Raw genomic sequence first — 27,586 nt, 5'->3', positions numbered from 1 at the left:
AAGCAGTGGTGGCGTGGTACAAGTGGCCTGTGTTCCTGGTAACTGAGCCTGAGAGTGAAGAGGACGTGGTATCAGGAGATGAGAAACCAGGGTCTTCTGCACCTCCTGAGATAAGTGACTCAGGAGAACAGGAGGAGCCTCTTCTTGACGCTAGGACTCGCAGGGCCTACAGGAGGCAGGAATGGCTATTCTTGAGGCTTACGTGTGAGTAGCACTTCTGGCTACGCTCTCAGACTATTTAAGGCAGAGTCATACAATGCTTTGGTGCAAGGACAACACCATTTCATTCCAGACTCTTGCTGCATCTTTTGGCTCTAGCTTGTGATTTTAAAAGAACCATATTCTTGTCTGCATTAATTAGCTCTGAGCTTCCAGCCAACCTCTGTAAGTCTATGATAAGGAACTCTGTTATAATCTAGTAATTACTGTTGTAATTACCTGTTCTTGGAACTCTGGCCAGCTGTTAAGACATTATTAGCAGTGTGGTGAAGACTTTATTCAATTTTACTTACTTTTAGAAGAGACTCAAAACTGCTAAGACTTTTATTAATATTAAACATTTAATACTTCAGATCGTGCAGAATGCAGCTGCGAGAGCAATCATGGGCTTCCCAAGATATGCCCATGTCACACCAACACTCTGCAGTCTGCATTGGTTGCCGATCAATTTCCGGGCACAATTCAAAGTGTTGGTTATGACCTATAAAGCCCTTCATGGCATCGGACCAGAATACCTCCGGGACCGCCTTCTGCCGCACGAATCCCAGCGACCGGTTGGGTCCCACAGAGTTGGCCTTCTCTGGGTCCCGTCGACTAAACAATGTTGTTGGGCGGGACCCAGGAGAAGAGCCTTATCTGTGGCGGACCCAACCCTCTGGAACCAGCTCCCCCCGGAGATTAGAACTGCCCCTACCCTTCTTGCCTTTCGTAAAGTTCTTAAGACCCATCTCTGCCGCCAGGCATGGGGAAACTGACACATCTCCCCCGGAGCCTATACAGTTTATACATGGAATGTTTGTGTGTTTGTTTGCTTTTAATAATGGGTTTTTTAGTGTTTTTTAAATTATTAGATTTGTTCTTACATTGTTCTTGTTATTGTTGTGAGCCGCCCCGAGTCTACGGAGAGGGGCGGCATACAAAAGTAATAAATAAAAATAAATAAATAAAATACGAAATCCAGTGGTATGCATCTTATTTGAACAGACAGGCAGACAGGCAGATAGGTAAATAGAAAGAGAGAGAGAGAGAGAGAGAGAGAGAGAGAGAGAGAGAGAGAGAGAGAGAATAAAGAAATAAAGAAATAAATAAAGAAAGAAAGAAAGAAAGAAAGAAACCTGATAGAGGAATGTGTTATTTATTCTAATCTGATACTGTCTACCCATATATATATTTAAAAATAATATGTGTTAAATAAATTTATACAATTATTTTTTATATATCACAGTTTTCACATCTAAATTTTTTATAATTTTTGGCTTAGGTGTTCTTTGTGTAGTTTTTGTCTGTCCATCACTCCCTTTCAGGTGTGTTTATACATAAATAGTTTCATTTGCAGTTTGAATAAGTGATATCGTGCATGACAAAAAAGAATTAAGTACATTTCAATCTTTAAAACCTCCCACAAACATAATCAGTTTCAAATATTCTAATGTTTTCAAATAAACAACATCAAATTCAGATTATATGTATAAATATGATTCTTTAGTATTCAACTTATAGAAAAATATTTCTAAGTCAAAACATTTATCCTAAAATTACACTGATATGGAGATGTCTCCTCATTTTATACCTATCTACATATAAATATACCTCTTATAAAATATACATCAAACAAAATTTAATATCTGCACATTATTAATACCTGCAATGCTAGCAAAGCTTAACAATTGTTTCCAATATATTGCAATAGTCAAGGCAGTCAATCTTTTATGACCAAAGATAATTTGCCTAAGACATTTAATGAAACAATAACATAAAAGACAATAACATAATTGCGTAACATTTTTAAAAAACTACAAAAACAACTCTTATCAAATTTGCTGCAAATGCAAATTAAAACATAACAACATAAAATGGTTTGCATAATTAAGACCTGATTGCTCTTTCCTCCAGAGAGATGTGTAAGGTTTTTTTAAAAAAAAAAAATCTAATATTTTATTGACACAAATTCATACCAGTATAATTTGGTGCCTAAGGACACCTTCACAAAAGTATAAACATGGCAGAAGCAATACAAAAGAGTTGATATTCAACATTGCCTTTTCTCATTTTGTTTATGTCAAACCTACTTTATTATTTTTTCAAAGTGCACTAAGAGGATGAATATGTGTAAACCTGAAATAAGAAGATAGTCTCACGAGCCATGACATGCTATTTAAACTAATTGCATTTCTTTCTGATGAACAGTTATTAAATGTACCAAGATTTAATGAAAGGTTTTACAAATATTGCACGTCTGAAAAATCATATAACTTACAGGCAAACCATATGGTCCTCTGGGCCCAGGATCTCCTGCAATTCCTTTTTCACCCTAAAATATAATTATATAAAGCATAAAACGTATCAGGAAAGACTTAATGAACTCAATCTGTATAGTCTGGAGGACAGAAGGAAAAGGGGGGACATGATCGAAACATTTAAATATGTTAAAGGGTTAAATAAGGTCCAGGAGGGAAGTGTTTTTAATAGGAAAGTGAACACAAGAACAAGGGGACACAATCTGAAGTTAATTGGGAGAAAACAACATAGAAACATAGAAGTCTGACGGCAGAAAAAGACCTCATGGTCCATCTAGTCTGCCCTTATACTATTTTCTGTATTTTATCTTAGGATGGATATATGTTTATCCCAGGCATGTTTAAATTCAGTTACTGTGGATTTATCTACCACGTCTGCTGGAAGTTTGTTCCAAGGATCTACTACTCTTTCAGTAAAATAATATTTTCTCATGTTGCTTTTGATCTTTCCCCCAACTAACTTCAGATTGTGTCCCCTTGTCCTTGTGTTCACTTTCCTATTAAAAACACTTCCCTCCTGGACCTTATTTAACCCTTTAATATATTTAAATGTTTTGATCATGTCCCCCCTTTTCCTTCTGTCCTCCAGACTATACAGATTGAGTTCATGAAGTCTTTCCTGATACGTTTTATGCTTAAGACCTTCCACTATTCTTGTAACCCTCTTTGGACCCGTTCAATTTTGTCAATATCTTTTTGTAGGTGAGGTCTCCAGAACTGAACACAGTATTCCAAATGTGGTCTCACCAGCATTCTATATAGCGGGATCATAATCTCCCTCTTCCTGCTTGTTATACCTCTAGCTATGCAGCCATGAGAAAATATTATTTTACTGAAAGAGTAGTAGATCCTTGGAACAAACTTCCAGCAGACGTGGTTGGTAAATCCACAGTAACTGAATTTAAACATGCCTGGGATAAACATACATATCCATTGTAAGATAAAATACGGGAAATAGTATAAGGGCAGACTAGATGGACTATGAGGTCTTTTTCTGCCATCAGTCTTCTATGTTTCTAATATCAATGCTGCTCATACATAGCAAAGACATTTTATTATGCGATATGCTTCACTTATTTCAACCCTTCACGAAAGCTACATGTTTGTTTTCAGGACAAGCCTTTGGCAGCTCCACGAAACATTTAAGATTTTCTTTGGAAGAAGAAATCATTTATTGTATTTTAAGACAAGGTTATAAGTTATTAAAATGGTTTACACTTGTGATAAAGGGGAAGTCATTTGTCTATATATTTGTTTTCTTTTTTCTTTACAATATTCTTATTTTTGCTTTCTGTTCTAAATCTATATTTTTCTTCCCTGCACCTATTTTTCTTTCCCCCCCTTTTAGTTTTTTTTTAATATTGTGGCTGTAATTTTTAATAAAATTGCTATTAAAAAGAAGCCTTAGCTAAGTCAAGATGAGAAATAGCGATAGGTCTATGCTAACTTCCTGTTATTCGTCTCTAAAGGCAAAAAGCTGCTTTTGTATGATTTTGTATGAATATCATAAAAACCTCAAATATTTACATTATTCATAATGTGTTTTCTTAGCATACTACTCTTGCTGATGAGGGAGCTCAAAATGACAATAAATTTTTCTCCGTTGAAGCAAAAAAAAAATGTAGCCTTGAATTATGAAGCAAATAAAACAGTTTCCTATTATCATCTTTGAAGACCGTCTGGTGCTTTTGCATTTGTGTAAGAATTATAATATTGTTGTGGTTAGCTCTGGCCCAGCTCCTGCCCCAAGGAATGTGGAGGTGGATGTGGGGGAAACATCCACATGCCACAGGCCTGTTTTGCTCCTGATAGAGTCTGCCGACGAAGTCTCCTCTGACCAAGGAAGTGTGAGTGACAGGGAAGAGGGGAATTTGGCAATCAGCCTAGGAGGAGATCAATCATGCCTATCATCCCTGGATTCGGAACAAGAAGTTATGACACATCCACACATGCATAGAGTGATGCATAGGAGACAACAATTGAAGGATTATTACAGGAGATAAATGAGGCCACCTGTGGTTGGGTGGGTCTGTTGTTATTAGTGCTACAGATAAAAGAGCAGCCTGGTGTTTTAGCCTCATGGCAGTTTATCTGATTCATTGTTTCGTCAAGATCGTGGTTTTTGCTGTTCAAGATTGTGTGTGGACTTTCTGGACTTTAGAATTGGACTCAATTTCCCAGTTATTGGGTGAGCAATGGGATTGCATTTAACCTGTGCCTTGCATGTACCAGAAAATCCCTTTGACATTTAAAAAGGGAGCTGTTTCTGTTTTTCTGTTTATAAAAACTTTTGGATTTTCCTTCTATCGTGTGGTGTGTGTCTTCCTGGACTAATTACCCTGTAATTACGTAAGGTTGAGACACGCCGGAAGAACAAATATTAGGTGGAATGTAGATTTTTGTAACCATCATGATTATGATAATCATCTCTGTATGTCTTGATAGGTTGTGAAAACTCCGTGCTTATTTATTGCTTTATTGCTGGAAGTATTAGGTAACCCTAAAGTATGGGAAAATTCAGTAATCAGATTAAGTGTTTTGTATGAACGTAACAACTGCATATTTCAATAAGTAATTTGAACAGAATACAAAAATATACAATATTATTAAGATATATTTGAATATAATAATAATAATAACAACAACAGAGTTGGAAGGGACCTTGGAGGTCTTCTAGTCCAACCCCCTGCTTAGGCAGGAAATCCTACACTACTTCAGATGTCTTCTTAAAAACTTCCAGTGTTCACAACTTCTGGAGGCCAGCTATTCCACTGATAAATTGTTCTAACTGTCAGGAAATTTCTCCTTAGTTCTAAATTGCTTCTCTCCTTGTTCAGCTTCCACCCATTGCTTCTTGTTCTACCCTCAGGTGCTTTGAAGACTAGGCTGACTCCTTTATGGCAACTCCTGTGATATTGGAACACTGCTATCATGTCTCCCCTGATCCTTCTCCTCATTAAACTAGCCATGCCCAGCTCCTGCAACCATTCTTCATATGTTTTAGTGCCCTAATCATCTTTGTCGTTCTTCTTTGCACTTTTTCTAGGGTATCGTGGCTACTAAAACTGAATGCAGTATTCCAAGTGTGTCCTTACCAAGGCCTTATAAAATGGTATTAACACTTCACATGATCTTGATTCTATCCCTCTGTTAATGCAGTCTAGAACTATGTTGGCTTTTTCTCAGACATGTACCTCCGGAACCGCCTGCTACCGCACGAATCCCAGCGACCAATAAGGTCCGACAGAGTTGGCCTTCTCCGAGTCCCATCGACTAAACAATGTCGTCTGGCGGGCCCCAGGGGAAGAGCCTTCTCTGTGGCGGCCCCGGCCCTCTGGAACCAACTCTCCCCGGAGATTAGAACTGCTCCCACCCTCCTTGTCTTCCGTAAACTACTTAAGACCCACCTATACCGCCAGGCATGGGGGAATTGAGATACTCTTTCCCCTAGGCCTTTACAATTTTATGCATGGTATGTCTGTATGTATGTTTGGTTTTTATAATAATGGGTTTTTAGTATTGGATTATTATTGTATACTGTTTTATTATTGCTGTTAGCCGCCCCGAGTCTCCGGAGAAGGGCGGCATACAAATCCAATTAATAATAATAATAATAATAATAATAATAATAATAATAATAATAATAATTTGTCGTTCTTCTTTGCACTTTTTCTAGGGTCTCAACATCCTGTTTGTATCGTGGCTACCAAAACTGAATGCAGTATTCCAAGTGTGGCCTTACCAAGGCCTTGTAAAGTGGTATTAACACTTCACATGACCTTGATTCTATTCCTCTGTTAATGCAGTCTAGAACTATGTTGGCTTTTTCTCAGACATGTACTTACTCTGTCTCCCTTTGGACCTGCAGGGCCGTGTGGACCAACGGGACCATCCATACCCTAGAAGAGTAATAAAACATGATCTGAAAAAGGTTGGGAATACCTAAATTAAGCTTTATATTGAATGAATCCATACAGAATCAAGCTTGATGTCAACAATTGAGCACATGATTTAGAATGATAGTTTATTTCTTGAGATTCCAAATCTCTTGGTTGCTTTTGCAGACTCAGAAATCCCACTTGTATTCCTTAAAGCTCTGTAGTCCTTCTTTTTATCTCTTGAATGTTTACTTGCTTGTTTAGATTTATGTAAGATTTTAAAATGTAGAGGAATATTTTGCTAGGAAGAGTTAAAAGGTTAAACAAAGGGAGATAATACAAGAGAATCCCATGCTGAATTCACAAAAAAAACTCACAAGGATAGTTGGGACAGGGGACACATTGAAAAAGAGACATTGTCTATTATCAACTAAACTGTTCTATCACTCTCTTGGAAAACAGAGTAATTTATTTTAAATAACAGTAGAGATTCAAGATATAAATGTAATACCTTCCAACTTTATGGATAAACTGCTTATCCCAGGCATTGCAACTTTTAGAGGTGTTTTTTTTGTGTGAAATTATAGGGAGAATATTAACTAAGCAATGTCATGTGGCGGGGCCTAGGGGACAGGCCTTCTCTGTGGCAGCTCCGGCCCTTTGGAATAACCCCTTTCCAGAGATTCGCACAGCCCCCACCCTCCTGGCCTTTTGAAAGGTTTTAAAAACACACCTCTGCCGACAAGCCTGGGGCCGTTGAGCCCTGGCATTCTGCTCCGGCTGATAGTATAAGAGTATGATTGTGATGGGACAAACATGGTTGAGTGGTTTTTAATTACAATGGGTTTGAGATCAGATTTTATGTTTGTGTTTCTTACATCTTGTATTTTGTATTTGCTTTTATCTTGTAAGCCCCGAGTCCCTGTCCTACGGTCTTATTATCCGTTCTATTACTACATTCTAATGTTATGTTTTGTTAATATGTACTATAATGCTATACTTGTTTGACAAATGAATGAATGAATGAATGAATGAATAAATAAAACAATTTTCCAAGATGGGTTTTTTCGTTCTTTAAACCAATCTTCAGTGGTTGGATTAATGTCAATGAAAAAAGAGAAAGGAAGACTTCTTTAAATTGTGAGTCTTACAATTTTATATAGTAGCTTGATGTTATGTTATGTTATGTCATTTGTTATGGACCTGAGCATAGGGGCTATCAGTCTATAACTTAATATATGTAAAAGTTGAATCCAACATTTCCATTTGGGAAAAAATTAGGATATAATATTGATAAGTAATCACTACCAAGGTTGCTCGTCTATCATTATCAAGAACTGCCCTGCTACATAACAGTGTTTGTTTGTTTGTTTGTTCGTTCATTCATTCATTCATTCATTCATTCATAAAATCTATTAGAGAAAGAATACAAGTGAAAATTTAGGAATAGAATATATTAATTAGAGAATAGAAGGATATTATGAGAGTAGTATAAGAAGAATAGAATAGAAGAATAGTAGATGTGATATATGAGATATAGGAGAAACAATAGGACAGGGGACGGGAGGCACGCTAGTGCACTTATGCATGCCCCTTACTGACCTCTTAGGAATCTGGAGAGGTCAACCGTGGACAGTCTAAGGGTAAAATATTGGGGGTTAGGGGATGATACCACGGAGTCCGGTAATGAGTTCCACGCTTCGACAACTTGATTACTAAAGTCGTATTTTTTACAGTCCAATTTGGAGCGGTTAATATTAAGCTTGTATCTGTTGTGTGCTCGTTTGTTGTTGTGGTTGAAGCTGAAGTAGTCGTTGACAGGCAGGACGTTGCAGCATATGATCTTGTGGGAAATACTTAGATCATGTTTAAGGCGTCGTAGTTGTAAGCTTTCTAGACCCAGGATAGTGAGTATATAAATAACCTAGTCAGTTCTATTACAACATAAGCAGGCAACATTGCACGATAAATCAGCTGATGTGTTCATTGGGAGACAATTTGGGAGTGTACAAGGACATGGGAACAGGAAGGACTCACCCGAACTCCTGGCTTTCCATCTAAGCCAGATGCTCCCTGTATAGTTAAACGGACGCGCAGATGACAGGGACGACACGAACAACAAGAACATTAGATTAGTAACTGGGGTGAAAAACATGTACAACTTCTTTTTTATATACAAATTACACAGTGTGCAGGAATAAGTATGACACTACTGCATTAGATAAGTTAAAAATGTATACACAACACAACAAGTTTAAGATTTTACTAGTGGCTATATGACAGCAATTTTATTAGCTAATGGAATTGCTTAGTGAGATAAGAATTAGTCAATGAACATGTTAATGCTACAAAGTTCACTTGTTATAGTGTCTGTTGATCTTTAATAAACCCATTGTTATTTAAAAGTTAGTAAAAGATACTCCAGCAAAACAAAGATATAAGTATATTTTCATAACCAGAACTAAAACACTAAGAAAGCAGTTAAGTATTTCAAAATTTTTAAATATTTTAAAAATTTCACGATAACAGATTTAAAGGCCTAAAATATTTTTAAATATTTCTCCTTTTTTACTGAATGACAATCTGTAATAAATTTCTAGATAAGCTATTTCAATGCTTTTTAGTAATGATGACTTGTAGTCATGATTAGTATAGGAAAAATATTAAAATTAGAGCTATTTTACCAATTATTTCAATAAGTTTAGCCATCATGTCTAAAATATCTGTCAAATTTGCAACCCTCAATTTGGTATTGCTGAGAGCTATATAATCCCTGTGGATATTACAGTATATGAACAAGATCAATGAAGTACTGTCACACACATACCAAGTGAATTAAAGATGTCAGATAGCTTTATTTGGTAGACTTTATGTATAAGGTGGCCCCTGAGAATTTTCACACCTTGATCAAGCAAAGTTATGTATATTTCCATTAATTTTATAGACCACAAGCTCTTGCTGAATTTCTACAATGGAATTTAAAGCACTTGACTTCGGATAAATGCCTCTTCCGAATAGATTTTCTCAGTTATTTTACTTTTGTATGTTTTTCATTTCATTCTGTTCAGGAAGTTAACTTTGCACTGATATGACTTAGTTTGTTTCTGTTTCGGAAATCTTAACACTTCCAGAAAGCAAAATAGGGATTTTTATTGACTACCAATGAATTAGTACTATACAAAGGAGAACAATCCGAAAAAAATGTTAAATCATAGAAGATTTACTTCTACAAGCAATTGAAAAATAACTTTGTAACATAAACTTGTTAATTAGGATACTAACCATAATTGTCTCATAAAATATCTATATTATAATTACAGCCATTCTGCTTAAACAAAAATCTACAGTTAGCATATGGAAAGTCTTTGTGTAGACAATGGTTAATGTTTAAACAAAACATTGGACAACATTTAAGTGATGGCATAATTAATGGTAAGAAAGCCACGTTTTAAATTAATGTTGCCAACTGACAAATAACAATATAAAAGCAACAAATAACAAAACCATATACTATGGGATGATACAAGATTAGACTTGATTAAGAAAAAGACACCACTTCAGCATGAGTTAGCTTTATATTTACTTATTGAGTAAACCAGAGTTTTGGGCTGAAAGTAGAATGAGAAGCTTTTAATCTGCACTGAAATTGAAGTATTTTACTTACTGGGAGACCAAGGGGCCCTCTGTCACCCTTGTGACCTGGTTCACCCTTCAATCCTTTAAGACCATTTAACCCTGGTTCACCCTAAATATAAAAGTATAAATGCTATTTTGTGAAGATGCTGACAGGGATACTCAAGCTGGGACAGGAAAAAAAAAGCCAGTGAAGGATATGAATATAAATCCAGTTGGTTGGTTTTTTAAAAAAAACACAGGTGGTTATGTTTAACAAAATAAATCATTTTGCTGTTAGATTATTAAAAATTTTGTATATAGTCATGCATCCTACTAAAATAGGTGGCATGAACTATCTTTATAAACTTGTATGCTTGAATCATACAATTTGGAATGTTTCTGAATAATTTGGATATGGTTTTGCATTTATTTTGCTCATGGCAAATGTATTCCAAGCCCATTCATAATCTTGCAGGCTTTCAACAAAATTAAACGAAGATAGAAAAATGTGAATGTGATTTGATCAATCAGAATTACAAAGTAATTTTTTCTACATTGCCTTAACTGGCTTTTTTTTTCAGATAGCAAACTAAAATATACATTATTTCATGAAAATATATTCCAAACCTTTAAGCATGCCTGTTATCAGTTAAACAGAGGAAGACTGTGATACATTGGCTTATCCTTTCTAATGACCACAATGTATTATTATTATTATTATTATTATTATTATTATTATTATTATTATTATTATTATTATTATTATTATTTATTAGACTTGCATGCCGCCCTTCTCTATTTTTATAACTATTTTTAGTTACCTCAAAAATAATTATATGCTTACTTACAACCAAAGTTATTAAAATTTGAAATCTAAAATTCTCTGATAAGGGAACTCTTTTGCTCTGAAAAAAAATTCTAGATATTTCTAATTGAATCAACATTTATATATATATATTTTAAAAAACAGGATAATTAACAGTGAATATTCCCAATTTACAAATAATTGATATGTAAAAATAATTCTGCTAAATATAATTTCATGACATTTCTAAAGAGCAACCATGCGTACATTTTTTGTTTAATATATAGCCTTTGAACATAGAATTGCCAGATTCTAAAAAAAACCCCCTAGCATACAATTTATCTTTTCTTTTTTAGTTTGTATATGTGTGTACAGAAACACACACACACATATATGTACATCATATACATACACACACAAACAATACACACACACATGTATGTATGTATGTATGTATGTATGTATGTATGTATGTATGTATGTATATATTTAAAAGCTGTAAAAGCAAGAACTATTTGGAAATCCTTGATTTCATTAAGGAGGAAGAAGAGAACATAGAACCAATGTGAATAAACCATGGCATATTTAATTCTTTTTAAAATAAAGCATTAATTTTTAAATAAAAATTACTTACAAAGTTGCATTCTTTAAAAAAGATTTTGAAATATCACATAAATGCAAATAGCATTAAAGTGTATCAGGGCTTAAGTTATTCTTTTTGAAGTGGCTAAATATTAAACAATGTGTTTGCATGCACATTTGATTCTCATATAAATTATATTTTGAACCGCAAGGGTGGATTTTTTGACTGGTATTAGTAGGAACATGGATTTTTAAATACATAGATATGGGCAAAATAATTCAAAAGGACATATTAATTTAAGAGAAGAAATGAGCTTTATTATACTGAAAGACAATAGTGAAGAATAAAATATATATTTTAAAACTTCAAATACTCATCCTCTGTTTTCTTAAACTTTTCTGTAATGTAGCTCCAAATGTCATAGTTTAAAACTATCACCAGAGAACTAAATATTAATACTGGTTCTCCATAATTAACATTATAGAAAGCTAATTTAGGTTACATAGATGTGGAACAGACACAGGAAATTGCCATAAATCCTTATATATGTTTTGACATTTTATTTTAAGCAGCTGCTTAAAGGTTTACGAATATTTTTAAAAATTCACAGAAAAAAATGAGACAAGGACAACATTTTAAGTGCATGCCTCAACATGATTAATGAGAATGACAGCATAACAACTTGGAAAAATGATTTTAGTTTTACCTTTGGCCCTGGGAGTCCATGAGGCCCCTAAAAATAAATATAAAATAACAACTTAAAGGATACACTTCTATATTATTTCCATATATTCTCTGTGTGTATGCATGTGGACGGGCCCATGTGGACAACTTATGAAGGGATGCTTGAGTAAAACTGCATTAAGTAATAACTCCTCATTATTTAATAAAAGCTAAGCCAAGTCTAACGAATTAAAAACCTCTATCAATTATCAGCTCCAAAATGTTTTCTAAAGATTTTGAAAATACAGTATTCCCTCATTTTTCGTGGGGGATGCGTTCCAAGACCGCCCGCGAAAGTCGAATTTCCGCGAAGTAGAGATGCGGAAGTAAATACACTTTTTTTGGCTATGAACAGTATCACAAACCTTCCCTTAACACTTTAAACCCCTAAATTGTGATTTCCCATTCCCTTAGCAACCACTTAGATTATTACTCACCATATTTATTTATTAAAGTTTATTTTAAAAAAATATTTATTAAAGGCGGACGAATGTTTGGCAGTGACATATGACATTATCAGGCGGGAAAAACCGTGGTATAGGGGGGAAAACTGCAAAGTATTTTTTAATTAATATTTTTGAAAAACCGTGGTATAGACTTTTCGCGAAGTTCGAACCCGTGAAAATCAAGGGAACACTGTATGTGAAAAACAATTATCCGAAGCAGAATCAATAGGATCTTGCTGCTTATATTTATATAGTCAAAAGCATCTTTGCAAAATTACTCCTTTCATATATCTGCCTATATTACAATTTGTTAAAAACATTTGATACCATTTTTTTCTCCCTTTCCTCCAACCTCATCTACTGCTAGGAGCATCTGCAAAGGTTAGGTATTTGTTATGTGAATATCCAGACCAGTGTTAGACAACCTTTTTTCCCTCGGGTGCCGAAAGAGTGTGTGCGCATGCTATTGTACCTGCGTGAGTGCCCACGCCCATAATTGAGTGCCTGGGGAGGCCCTCTGGAGAAGTTTCCCAACTTCTGTTGGGCCCAGTAGGGTCCTGTTTCGTCCTCCCCAGGCTCCAAAGGCTTCCCTAGAGCTGGGAGAGGGTTAAAACGCCCTCCCACATTACCCCGGAAGCTCTCTGGAAGCCAAAAATGCCCTCCCAGAGCCTCTGTGTGAGCCAAAAATCAGCTGGCCAGCACACACATGCACGTTGGAGCTGAGCTAGGGCAACGGCTTGCGTGCCAGCTGATATGGCTGTATGAGCCACCTATAGCACCCGTGCCATAGGTTCACCCTCACTGACCTAGACTTTCAAGGACAGTAAACGCTGATGTATTGCTTTAATCCAAAAACTGCACAATAAATAAATGGCTAAAAATGCTTACCATGGGTCCTGGTGGGCCATGTGGACCTGGGGAACCTGGAGGTCCCACAACCTGTATAAAAAATATGCATATATTTTGGAAAATAAACATATCATTTTAACAGACAGGAAGGAGTTCATTGATCTGCTGGGACCATGCAATTAGCCTTGTATATGCTAGTGGTGGGCTACTCTTTGTTAGAGCATGTGGTTGTTTTTTATTTCATTTCTGCATCACCTTTCCTAAAGCCCAGGGCATTTTGAAAATGAAAATGAAAATCATTAAGCAAAACCTATGTTCCTTGCACCACCACCATGAAGCAAATTGCCCAGGGTCATTAAAGAAGACTCCGTGTGACCACAATTTCTCATTTTTACTCCACCTTTCTCTATTGATTTATGAAGCCCATAAATGGAAAGCATGTTGCTTTTAATGTTTTTATCTGTTTAGTTTCATTATTATAATATGACATTATGTTTTTATTTTAATTTTTGATTGGGAGCTACTCAGAGCTGGTTAAAAAACAGGTGGCTGTTTAAATATTTTAAATAAACGATCAATAATCAATAAATCATGTGATGGTAGGATTATGCCATGGTTGTAAATGCCTGTTCGTTATGAAGCAGCCAGATCTCAACGACATGACAGTGGGAATGATGATAAATGATCATAAATGCAAAAATTGCTTTTTCAGCATGGCCGTAACATCCAATTCAGAGGTGAGTTTCAGATTGCAGCCAGTTCTGGAAAAACCAGTAGCAGAAATTTTCGGTAGTTTGGAGAACTGGTAAACACCACCTCTAACTGTCCCACCCCCATCTAGTCTCTGCCTCTCAAGTCCCAGTTGATCGGAAGGAAATGGGAATTTTACAGTATCCTTCCCCTGCCACACCCACCAAGCCACACCCACCAAGCCACGCCCACCATGCCACGCCCACAGAACTGGTAGTAAAAACAAATTGAAACCCACCATTGTCCCAATGATCACTAAACAGGGCAGTCATTAAGCAACAACTACCTCTAGTTAGAAATCCAAGATTATATTTACAGCAACACTGAAAGAATATAGCAAGACTCACAGAGGGACCTTGAGAACCTGGTAATCCAATATCTCCTTTTTCTCCTTTAATTCCGTTGGCTCCCTAAAAAAAATATTAGAGAATTATCATACATACTGTCATCTTATCAGCGGATGGATTTTCCTACAACAAAACATGACTTATCATGTTGCACCTTACTATTTACCAATAATTATAAGACATAATTTTTTTTCTTATACTTTTATCGAGCCTAATACTCCATGCAGATAAAGTCAGTCCAAAAACACTGTAAGATAATTAGGCTAGCTGAATCTACGCTGGGTACCAGCTTTAGATGTTTCAAGAGTTTGAGTGTAATCGGAAACTTTTTAAGGTGTTCCTAAAGGATTGGATGTTTTGAAAATTACAACTATCATCAGCGTGTAAAACTTTGAATATGTGTACAGTGATACCTCGTCTTACAAGCGCCTCATCATACAAACTTTTCGAGATACAAACCTGGGGTTTAAGATTTTTTTTGCCTCTTCTTACAAACTATTTTCACCTTACAAACCCACCACCGCCGCTGGGATGCCCTGCCTCTGGACTTCCGTTGCCAGCGAAGCACCCGTTTTTGCGCTGCTGGGATTCCCCTGAGGCTCCCCTCCATGGGAAACCCCACCTCTGGACTTCTGTGTTTTTGTGATGCTGCAGGGGAATCCCAGCAGGGGAATCCCAACAGCGCAAAAACGGGTGCTTCGCTGGCAACGGAAGTCCAGAGGTGGGGTTTCCCATGGAGGGGAGCCTCAGTGAAATCGCAGCATCGCAAAAACACAGAGGTCCGGAGGTGGGGTTTCGAGGACTTCGGAGTTTTTGCGATGCTGCGATTTCATTGATGCTTCCTTTGCTGGGAAACCCCACCTCCGGACTTCAGTTGCCAGCGAAGCACTCGTTTTTGCGATGCTGGGATTCCCCTGTTGGGATTCTCCTGCAGCATCACAAAAACACAGAAGTCCAGAGTGGGGTTTCCCATGGAGGGGAGCCTCAGGGGAATCCCAGCAGCACAAAAACGGGCACTTTGGCTGGCAAAAGGGATGAATTTTGGGCTTGCACATATAAATTGCTTTTCCATTGATTCCTATGGGAAACATTGTTTCGTCTTACAAACTTTTCAACTTAAGAACCTTGTCCTGGAACCAATCAAGTTTGTAAGACAAGGTATCACTGTATTTGGCACATCTACAATTGTCATATTGGTGATTAGGCTGACCCTTATATTTTGATGTTCAAAGCAACTCTGATATTCAGAACATGCCATTTAATGCAGGAACTTTGTCAATGAAAGCATCAGGTTGGGGAAATGATTCTACAGTGACCAATAATGTTTGTCCAGAGTCTTAGACTGGGGTCCCTCCCTACCCTTACTACTCTTTGGAGATAGCAGGATCTGAATGTGGAATTATTTGGATGCAATCCTTGCATTCTAGTCTGCTGTATTATCACAAGCTAACTTGTGGAAACTTTAAACACATAATAACAACAACAACAACAACAACAACAACAACAATAATGATTTATTAGATTTGTATGCATCTTTCAGCTGTGGAGACGGGGGGCATTTGCCCAGGTTCGCCTGGTGCACCAGTTGCGGCCCTATCTGGACCGGGACTCACTGCTCACAATCACTCACGCCCTCATCACCTCGAGGCTTGACTACTGTAATGCTCTCTACATGGGGCTACCTTTGAAAAGTGTTCGGAAACTTCAGATCGTGCAGAATGCAGCTGCGAGAGCAATCATGGGCTTCCCAAGGTATGCCCATGTTACACCAACACTCCGCAGTTTGCATTGGTTGCCGATCAATTTCCGGTCACAATTCAAAGTGTTGGTTATGACCTATAAAGCCCTTCATGGCACCGGACCAGATTATCTCTGGGACCGCCTTCTGCCGCACGAATCCCAGCGACCGGTTAGGTCCCACAGAGTTGGCCTTCTCCGGGTCCCGTCGACTAAACAATGTCGTTTGGTGGGACCCAGGAGAAGAGCCTTCTCTGTGGCGGCGCCGACCCTCTGGAACCAGCTCCCCCCGGAGATCAGAACTGCCCCCACCCTCCTTGCCTTTCGTAAAGTTCTTAAGACCCATCTCTGCCGTCAGGCATGGGGGAACTGAGACATCTCCCCCAGGCCTATACAGTTTATACATGGTATGTTTGTGTGTATGCTTGCTTTTAATAATGGGGTTTTTAGTGTTTTTTAAATTATTAGATTTGTTCTTACATTGTCTTTGTTATTGTTGTGAGCCGCTCCGAGTCTACGGAGAGGGGCGGCATACAAATCAAATCAATCAATCAATCAATCAATCAATAAATAAATAAATAAATAAATGCCGCCCGTCTCCAAAGACTCGAAGCGGCTCACAACAATTATAATGTTAAAGAAATTTAGTTGCAAGAAAAATATTACCAGACTAATTCAATTTTTTTTGTTTGAGGTTGAATTGAGTTTAACCTTGAATTGTAGGAGATCACCAAGCTGACCAAGGGAAGGGTTAAATGTGTCATCAGTTTTGAATCCCTTCACACCCGCAACAGATATAAATCCGCCCCAGCTTGAATTCTATTGACTCTTATCTACTGCCAATTTGTTTTCACCATTAGTAGTTCAGATTCTTATAAAGAGTGTTAGCGTGCAATAAATCAATATTCATTTGAACCTCCTTGATTGCGGAGTTCCTGACCTTGATATGAACTTTAAATTTATGAAATTTATCATCACTCTTGTGAGAGCGGTGCACTTGGGAAGAATAATAAGTGCCTCAACAAACCAACAGTTATTTCCTCAGTGGGACTTCTACATGCTGCTTTCATTTTACATCTACAGTAAAGATGCCTGATAATATGGAAATGTTTTCACAGGAATGCTATCTCCTATAATGCAAGAGACCAGGTTAGACTATTAATAATACTAGTGTATGTAAGAAGGAAGAGAGAGAGAGAGAGAAAAAAGGAGAGAAGGAGAGAAAGGGAGGGAGGGTGGGAGAGAGAGGGGGAGAGAAAGGGAGAGAGAGAGAAAGAGAGAGAGAGAGGGGTTTAAATACTTTGTTATATAGTATGTACTGCTTTATCTTATAAACAGTTCATCTCCCACTAAGTGTAATTAACATATTTATTTGCAATTTTGTTAGTTAGCTTTGCCATGTCTTGGAATTTGTTGTGGTTAGCTCTGGCCCAGCTCCTGCCCCAAGGACTGTGGATGTGGGGGAAACATCCACATGCTGCAGGCTTGTTTTGCCCCCCCCCCCGGTGGAATCTGCTGATGAAGGCTCCTCTGACCAAGAAGACATGAGTGACAGGGAGGAGGAGAGTGTGGCAGACAGCTCAGAAGGAGATCAATTATCTAGCTCCTCCTTGGATTCGGAACAAGAGTTAATGATACAGCCACGCATGTGGAGAGCGATGCATAGGCAGCAACAACTGAGAGATTATTATCAAAGAAAATGAGGCCACCTGTGGTTGGGTGGGGCTGTGGTAATTAGTGAGGCTGCTATAAATAGCAGCCTGTGGGTTTGGCCATTGTGGAGGATTATATGATCCTTGTGTTCTGCTTTACTGACTTTGACCTTTTGTGTGCTGATTTTCCCCCACTTTGAAACTAAACCAGAGCAAAGTGTGTTTCACTTTGTGAAAGAAGAAGGACTGTGAATTGCCTCACAGCTGCAAGCTAAGTATCACAGAACTGATAAGGGACTTGTACAAATTACCAGTTTGTTTGGAGACAAGTGCTCTTTGCTATCCCAAGAGGGCTTGGTTTAAGGGAATTTTCATTATAAAGAACATTGTTTCGAATTTTCAAACGTGTGTGTGTCTGAAATTTGTACCTGTGAATTTGTGGGAGGATTCTACCAGAGAGCTCAACAGAACAGAATTAAAACATAATTAATTGATTTACCATTCAAGTAGTTGATTTAAACATTTCCAAAGGAAGATAAATAAAAAAATGATTTATTTCTATATCTTTTTGATTTTTATTTACACACATGTACAACACATGTATGTTCAGCGTATTTATATGTTGAGTGCATTTACACTGCCCATACCCTTGGAATTTTTCCGACAAAAAAATTACTTTTTCTTCTCTTTTTTCAAAGCTTTCTTCAAAGCTGTCATTTCTTTGATTCCACTAATCTAAAATTAATTAAAACTACCACTCTTTTATTGTCCTTCCTTAATGTAAATCTTTTTGCATAGTACCATGTTATAAAATAAAAACAATATGAATGAAGAGAAAAAGATAGTGAGAAATGATGCTATCCAGTGAAGGGCTCCCCATCGCTGGCGCTCCGGGTGCACTCCGCTGTGCTTGCGTCTGGTGTGCGCATGTACGCTGGCATGAAATTTGGCTTTATGCATGTGAAGGAAGTGAAATTTTGCGTGAGGATGCTCGTGTGAGAGAAATTTCACCGATTTTTGACTATTTCTCTGCTTCCGTGCAAAAAAATGCCGAAAATCGGCAAAATCTCTCCCACACAAGTGTCCTTGTGTGAGATTTCACTTCTTGCACATGCACAAAAGCCGAATCTCACGCGAGCGCATGCATGCATGCATCAGAGACACAGAGATGGGTGCATATCTCTATTTTTTCCTACCTGGACAGCGTAGTAGACCATCCATGCTGCAACCCAATACTGATACTATCAAAACAATAATGAGCTGGGGTGGCGCAGCAGGTAGAGTGCAGTACTGCAGGCCACTGAAGCTGACTGTAGATCTGTAAGTCAGCAGTTCAAATCTCATCACCGGCTCAAGGTTGACTCAGCCTTCCATCCTTCCGAGGTGGGTAAAATGAGGACCCGGATTGTGGGGGCAATAGGCTGGCTCTGTTAAAAAGCGCTATTGCTAACATGTTGTAAGCCGCCCTGAGTCTAAGCAGAAGGGCGGCATAAAAATTGAATAAATAAAATAAAATTGAATAAATAAATTTTAAGTAAACTTACTGGCAAACCTGGAAGTCCAATGCCTCCTTTTTCTCCTGGTATTCCAGGGTCACCCAGATCACCTTTTGAACCTTTGAATCCCTGAAATGGCATATTTATAATAATGAATTGTGCATTACACTAACAATGTAAATTAATTTGAACTGTATTAACTTCAGAAGTAGAAAATGTAATTACATTAATAACTGGCAGTATTTTTTTTAAATTCTTTAAGGATAGCGAAAAATGTTCTGCAGCAAAATATTTCTTTCCTCCTCTCTTCCTCCTCCTATCTTTTCCTTTATATTCAATTTTTACTGAACCATTATCATATCATATTCCTTTATCGATATTAATGTGATAAAGATATTCAAATACCTGCTCCCCATCAGCACCAGGTAATCCTGGTGATCCAGCTTCACCCTGCAAAATAAAAAACAGTTCTAACTTAGTTCCACAGTGATATTATTATCTGGAATATAACATAATGCAATTTAATACTAAATAAATAAGTCTGCTTGATCAATGTGCTTTCTCTTTCCTGCTTCTTCCTACAAGGAAGAAATCCAAAGCATATATTTCAACTTTTGAACTTACTAATGTTTGTCATTTAGTTTGAACTAGAAATTCTGATTCACTTCCAAAATAAGCCTTCTTGAAACAAGCCATAATAATAATAATAATAATAATAATAATAATAATAACAACAACAACAACAACAACAACAACAACAACAAAACACACTGGTGGCTTGTGGTGTGGTTTAACAAAGTTTCTCTATCTACTGCTTCACAAAAGACCAGGAATCTGGGATACCATGAAATTCTTTCATAAATAGTATTCCCATGAATAATTTACTATATAATCTTGCTTTACTAAAACTTGGTATTTAAATTATTTTAAAGCATTTCAAGAATAGCATAAGAAAATTAAATGATCATTCAAATTTGTTGTACAAACAGCGGTTATACAATACTTTGTTACCGTTGAACTATTTTTTAAAAAATCATCCTACTATCTTGTAAGATCTTCGAAGCGCACTGTTGTTAGCTATAGTTAGTTATAGTTTATTAGATTTGTATGCCGCCCCTCTTCGCAGACTGGTACAATGCCATTGTTAATTATAAAAAATACATAATGTATTAATAATCACGCAAATACAATTGATATGCTCACCTTTGATCCTGGCAATCCTTGGGGTCCCGTTGGGCCTGGAGGACCCTAAATATAAAATTAATTCACTTCATTGCAGTATATACTACCCATATATTCATCAAACTTTATTTTGCTATGCAAAATAAGCATCACAATAACAAAACAGTCAAGGACTAACAACATAAATGACAATTGATGACCATATACAGATAGATAGACAAAATGTGTTAAATATCAGAATGACAATATTAAACAACAGTGATGAAATCTGACTCTAACAAAACTAATGAGTTTTTGGTAGACAAAGATAGATATGCAATCTGATTGTAGAATAATAGCCAGTTTACTTGATCCCTAAATAGGCATGGCCACTTAAAAGGCTGCCTATACCCAGTTAAAAATATTATATATACTACTTAACATAATGCTTGCAGGAAGAATGAAATAGAATTAATTTTCAAGGCTTCCAAGATTTCTTTTGTATGTCCCTTTTTGAATTATAGCAGGAGAATAAGAAAAGCTGAAGCTTAGCAAGATTTTTAAAATGTACATTAATTTTCATTTATAACTTTGCCAAAGAAATCAAGACAAGGTAAGGATGGGGTTAAATCTGATATAATCTATATTGCAGTTTCTAAGAATTATTAAGAATTTATCAGTTCTATGGAATAAATAAGCAGCTGCCATGATCAAAGGGAAAAAAAAAATAGTGGGGGTATGACAAATCATGCCTGGCTCAGATTAAAACAGCCTTTCTCAACCTTTTGCCCTGGAGGAATCCTTGGAATAATATTCAGGTTTCAGATTACCCATGCATAAAAATCACAAAAAATATGAAACCTATAAAATGCTTTACAACATGTACAACACTAGCAAAGCGACAGGCCAGCCGCTGAATCCCAGCACATAAAAATTCCAATCACTGTGACCACTAGAATTACATGGTATGCAATGTTAAAAAAAAAAATTTATCTTTTGTTCAATCATGATCTCTTGCAGACCTTTTGTGGTGTTTAGGGACTCAGGGAATCCCAGTTGAAAAGATTATAATCTCATTTCAAAGATGACTGGCTCCCTAGTACCAGAAAATTATCCAGAAAGTACTGAGAGAGGAAAAATACAGGACTATTGTCCTCCTTTCTGCATACTTCTAATTTGTAAATTTGTGTAATTGTAAATAAGTCTTGAATAAAACAAATCCATATAGAATTCCATTTAAAAAAGGTTTGGTTATTTGAGTGCCATATAGCAGAAAAAAATATGGTATGTTGGCTGTTAATGGTAAGATCATAACTACTTTCCAAAACCCAGGTATAACTGCAAAATAAATTGCCAAGTCTTTCTTTCTTTCTTTCTTTCTTTCTTTCCTTCCTTCCTCCCTCCCTCCCTTCCTTCCTTCCTTACTTACTTATTAGATTTGTATGCCTCCCTTCTCCAAAGACTCGGGGCGGCTCACAACAGCAATAAAAACAATATAACAGTAGAACAAATCTAATATTAAAAACATATAAAACCCTATCATTACTTAAAAAACCAAGCGGCAACATTCATACCAAACATAAAACAAAGTATAAAAAAGCCTGGGGGAAAGGTGTCTCAACTCCCCCATGCCTGGCGGTATAAGTGAGTCTTACAGGGTTTTAATAGCATCTATTCTAAAAGGTCATCCTTAAAGTTTGTTTTTTTCCTTTTTTTTATTTTTAAAATGTCACACATCTCAATTTCCTGCCCAGAACAGGAATGAGTGGCAACACCAGGGAGCTAAACTCCCCAAAATAGGAAGGACAAGACGAAGATTTAGCTGATGGTGGCCTGATTGCAACAATTAAGATATTTGAAGCAAAGTTGGGGTATGCAGATATTATGATACTTCCAATCTCTGCTGTATTTTAGTCAGAAATGTTCTCTATTTTGCTATACAATAAGCACCAAAGACCAGAAGAATAAGAATTGCCCTTGAGACATTATGCCATACAATTTAATGTAAGTACACAGTAAATTAATAATACAAGCTGTCGTTTAGCTTTTTTCCTTTCAATATTAATTTAGCATTTGATTCTGAGCGCTATACAGCAATGAAATAATAAAGAAATATCTATTTATATAAAAACTTTGATATACAGTGATACCTCGTCTTACAAACGCCTCGGTATACAAACTTTTCGAGATACAAACCCGGGGTTTAAGACTTTTTTGCCTCTTCTTACAAACTATTTTTACCTTACAAACCCACCGCCACCGCTGGGATGCCCTGCCTCTGGACTTCCATTGCCAGCGAAGCACCCATTTTTGCACTGCTGGGATTCCCCTGAGGCTCCCCTCCATGAGAAACCCCACCTCCAGACTTCCGTGTTTTTGTGATGCTGCAGGGGAATCCCAGCAAGGGAATCCCAGCAACGCAAAAACAGGCGCTTCGCCGGCAACGGAAGTCCGGAGGTGGGGTTTCCCAGCAAGGCGAGCCTCAGTGAAATCGCAGCATGGCAAAAACACAGAGGTCCGGAGGTGGGGTTTCAAGGACTTCGGTGTTTTTGCAATGCTGCAATTTCACTGATGCTCCCCGAGGTTTCCCATGGAGGGGAGCCTCAGGTGAATCCCAGCAGCGCAAAAATGGGCGCTTCGGCTGGCAAAAGGGGTGAATTTTGGGCTTGCACGCATTAATCGCTTTTCCATTGATTCCTATGGGAAACATTGTTTCATCTTGCAAACTTTTCACCTTAAGAACCTCGTCCCGGAACCAATTAAGTTTGTAAAACAAGGTATCACTGTATAATAAATGAAATAAAGCAAAAGTTTCATTGAAATACTACTAATACCTAATTATCTTACATGAATTATAAAAACCAAAACCCACTTAAATATTACTATCATCATTATCATCGTCATAACAATAGCCTGCATCTGTTTTGTACAACTCTAGATGTTGTAGATAATACTCACAGTTTCTATTTTATTACAACTCTTTAACGGGAGTTGGACTGAGAGAATCTGAAAGTCATCCAGATGACTTTCATACCTAAGGATCAGAGGTGGGTTCCTATTGGTTAGGACCGGTTCTTTAGAATGGGTAGCGGGAACTACCTGACGCTCACTGAATGGGGAGTGATGGCTGGCTAGCCATGCCCACGAAATAGCTATGACTTATGGCGCTCCATCTTGTTTTTTGCTTCTACACATGTACGGAAGCCAAATTTTCAGCATTGCGCATGCATTAGAACAGTGTTTCCCAACCTTGGCAACTTGAAGATATTTGGACTTCAACTCCCAGAATTCCCCAGCCAGCATTTGCTGGCTGGGGAATTCTGGGAGTTGAAGTCCAAATATTTTCAAGTTGCCAAGGTTGGGAAACACTGCATTAGAACTTACTCCTGATAAGGATGACTTGAATTCATGATTTTTCAGTTTTCTAGTTCAGCACCTTAGTCAGTATACTAAACTTGCTCTGTATTTCCTGAAAATATCATTGTTTATCTATATTTGGCTGACTTTGATGTTAACTTGTTTTACCTGTAAGTTAATGAAATTAGAGGTGAAGAAAGCCAATAGGAAAGTACAAAAATCAAGGCCGAGTGATGTTTTCAATTAGTTACTTTCAATTTTTGTTAATATTATTTCACACATTTTAAATAATACAAACATTCCCATTTAGTCATGATTGATTCTGAATGGAAAAGGAATATTTCAATGGACAGTGGTTGCATTGAAATGTCAAGTGACTCTTCAAAAATTACTTATTATGGCAATTAAATTCATATCAACTGTACTAAATGAAATAAATACAAATTTGAAGCAAACATGTGCTGTATCTTCTAACACAACTAATATAATTTTTTAAAAAACTATTACGTAATTTATAAAAGTAAGTTATAGGAAAAATTAACTTTTTTATATTATTGCATTTTTAAAATTTCCCATGAAAATTGCACAAATGCCACATTTAAATAAACATGGTTAGACAGATTTTACAATGCTAATGAAAACTTGAATCTTTTTTGCTGAAATGGCCATACTGCTGCTATTAATGACCATAAGTACTAAAACTAGAGTCCTCGCTTTCCTCAATGCATCCACCGATACACCTGAGGCAGAAAATAGAGGTGGTGTTAATGCACAGTTAATATCTGATAGAGAAAGAGACATTTATAAATCAGAATAAGTGTAAACATGCAACACCACACATGAAAACAGCTACAAAACAAGGTCATGCAATAGGAATTACCGTGACAGTTAAGGTGGTAATCCTCTGTTGGCAAAATATATTAGCAGAAAATAATGTTACCAGATGTTCAGTTTGAAACAGAACACTTTGCTTGTTTAAGAACAGATTTCACAGGAAAGTTTGAGAGAAGCATCTGTCCAGCTCCCCAAAAATAAAATATTGTCTAAGTACCACTCTTACATCTTTACATCCAAGTATCTACACATACCGGTAACAATCCATGTACTTATTGAAGCATTTAATATGAATTACTTTGTTTGCTTTCAAAAAGAAACAGTTTCCTATTATTATAATGATTTTAAGATCAATTTTTGTAAACTCACAAATAATGGTCTTGAATCTGTGGGATTATAAATCATTAGGTGACTGTAATTATTTATATTTAATCATGTGTGACTTACACTGGATGAAATTAATTTATACAAATAAACTGTACAGTGCTGAAATATATAAAATTATATTTTGGATGAAAATCCTATTTGTATTGATATATTTTATCACAAATAAAAGGATTTATTTTTGAAATGTTTGCTTTTTCAGTATTTTGAAGGTTATTTGAGAATCCAGTAAGGATATTGTTTTTAAAGGTTTATTCCTTCAGTATTTTGATTTCTGTTTATACATTTATCTCATTTTTTGCATGTAGACATTAAACACTTACTACTTTTCAATGATGAAAATTTTCTATTCCGTAAAGATTATGGAATGTAGCATTCATGTAACAAAATCTTGCTATAACTTATAACCTTCATCTTCAGAAAGGAAAGTTAGTGATTGATCTCTATGGTGAGTCTTTTGTTTACTGTGCTAAGCAACAACCACAGGCATCAAAATTAAATTCTATATCGCTTGAAAAGTTCTTTGAAAAAGTCCTTGAGAAGGAATAAGGCTGAATCTTATATTGGCAAAAGTTTGCAAACATATATCTATATAATGGTATGAGACAGTTTTCTGACTATATAGATAGTATAACTAAATTGTAATATTGTTATTTCATATCCAAAATCCCTTCAATTCATGAAGAATCTTTGATTATTCTGAGGGGCTAATAACTTGACTGGACACTTATATATGGAGTATTCTAATCATTTATTATATTTAACATCTGTGCTGAACTGAAATAAATAGTGATTTCAGTTACATCATAGAAACATAGAAACGTAGAAGACTGACGGCAGAAAAAGACCTCATGGTCCATCTAGTCTGCCCTTATACTATTTCCTGTATTTTATCTTACAATGGATATATGTTTATCCCAGGCATGTTTAAATTCAGTTACTGTGGATTTACCAACCACGTCTGCTGGAAGTTTGTTCCAAGGATCTACCACTCTTTCAGTGAAATAATATTTTCTCACGTTGCTTCTGATCTTTCCCACAACTGACTTCAGATTGTGTCCCCTTGTTCTTGTGTTCACTTTCCTATTAAAAACACTTCCCTCCTGAACCTTATTTAACCCTTTAACATATTTAAATGTTTCGATCATGTCCCCCCTTTTAAAGTCATCAAATTGACTTTAAAAAAGAAGACAACTTTGGACATAAATTAATAGCAATATATTTTCAGAAAAGGTTTTCAAGATATGTAATTTGCACAAGACTTTCTTGCCCATTACCTAACTATGGGTAGAGCTAACGATAAGCAACCAGAATAAAATTCTTTGCAACTAATTGTCCCACGTAGCCATTTATCCTGTATTAAAATAACTTCATTTGAAATATACATTTTTGTGAACTATTTTGTTTTTGTTTTTCAACTTCCCAGTTTAGTTTATGGCCCTAGGATTTCTTGGTTATTAATTTTTTTATTTTATTTATTTAATCGGATTTGTATGCCGCCCCTCTCCGAAGACTCGGGGCGGCTCACAGCATATATAGTAGAGATAACAATACAATAAAATCCAATTAATACAATTATTTTTTTTTTAAAAATTCTAAAACATTTTTAAAAACATTCATGAACATTCACCCAATAACTTACGCTAATTTCACACCTAAATACTAAAAAAATCTGACCCTACTTAACTTTTCTTAAATCAATATATGGTTAATTAGCTGCTGTTTCCTTTTAAGGCATTTTGAATGAACTCAGTGCAAATATTTCATATTGAAATATATTCCAATATCTTATTAACCATAAATTGTAAGTAAAGATCTAGAGATGCAGAAGCAATCATTTATTTAATGCTACCATGGAAGAATGCTAACAATTAACATTCCAGATCAGGCATCCCTAATTTGGTACCTTCCCAAAAACTGGGAACTCCCAGCCAATATAGCTAGAAGCAATTCTACCAAGAAAATGTATGTGTTGATGTACATTCGAGGAACAACAAATTAGAGATAATTTGTCCAGATAACAATTGCAGATGGCATTTTCTAAAATTATATGAAGCTGTCTTTTACCCATTAAATCATACTATTTGATGATCAACTTATTTCCAAATTCTGTTATGGTGGAATTAAAACGAGGATCATATACATGCAAAGTTTGTGCTTTATTACTCAGTGATGTTGGTAACGTATGAACAACAGAACCTTATATTTATTGTGTATTGATCACAAACCTGTAATGCTTCATGGATATTCCCATTGAAGTCAATGATTTCTGTGGCACCTAGGTCACCTTTTTCTCCAGGTGGACCCTATTAAAAAAAGCACTGGAAATGTACAAACATGTCACATTTGTCATAAGCTCACATTACAAATTGTGTTAATGAATGCAATAAAAACGTTCGGAAACTTCAGATCGTGCAGAATGCAGCTACGAGAGCAATCATGGGCTTCCCTAG

General features: G+C 36.3%; 1 protein-coding gene across 1 annotated transcript in view; it reads right to left on the bottom strand.

Moving 5' to 3' along the window:
- Positions 1 to 1,926: 1,926 nt before the first annotated feature.
- Positions 1,927 to 27,586, bottom strand: part of COL25A1 (collagen type XXV alpha 1 chain) — a 31,902-nt gene continuing 6,242 nt past the window's right edge. The window contains exons 3-13 of the mRNA XM_070758157.1: positions 27,362 to 27,439; positions 20,601 to 20,645; positions 19,803 to 19,847; positions 19,446 to 19,526; positions 14,513 to 14,575; positions 13,455 to 13,505; positions 12,104 to 12,130; positions 8,432 to 8,467; positions 6,362 to 6,415; positions 2,477 to 2,530; positions 1,927 to 1,947 (exon numbers count right to left, since the gene is read on the bottom strand). Coding sequence (XP_070614258.1) covers positions 1,927 to 1,947; positions 2,477 to 2,530; positions 6,362 to 6,415; positions 8,432 to 8,467; positions 12,104 to 12,130; positions 13,455 to 13,505; positions 14,513 to 14,575; positions 19,446 to 19,526; positions 19,803 to 19,847; positions 20,601 to 20,645; positions 27,362 to 27,439 — 555 coding nt within the window. The remainder of the gene's footprint in view (positions 1,948 to 2,476; positions 2,531 to 6,361; positions 6,416 to 8,431; positions 8,468 to 12,103; positions 12,131 to 13,454; positions 13,506 to 14,512; positions 14,576 to 19,445; positions 19,527 to 19,802; positions 19,848 to 20,600; positions 20,646 to 27,361; positions 27,440 to 27,586) is intronic.

This window comes from Erythrolamprus reginae, chromosome 7 (genome assembly GCF_031021105.1).
Source record: "Erythrolamprus reginae isolate rEryReg1 chromosome 7, rEryReg1.hap1, whole genome shotgun sequence".
Taxonomy (NCBI): Eukaryota; Metazoa; Chordata; class Lepidosauria; order Squamata; family Dipsadidae; genus Erythrolamprus; species Erythrolamprus reginae.
Note: the sequence above shows the minus strand (reverse complement) of the source record. Positions and strands in the feature narration are given on the sequence as shown.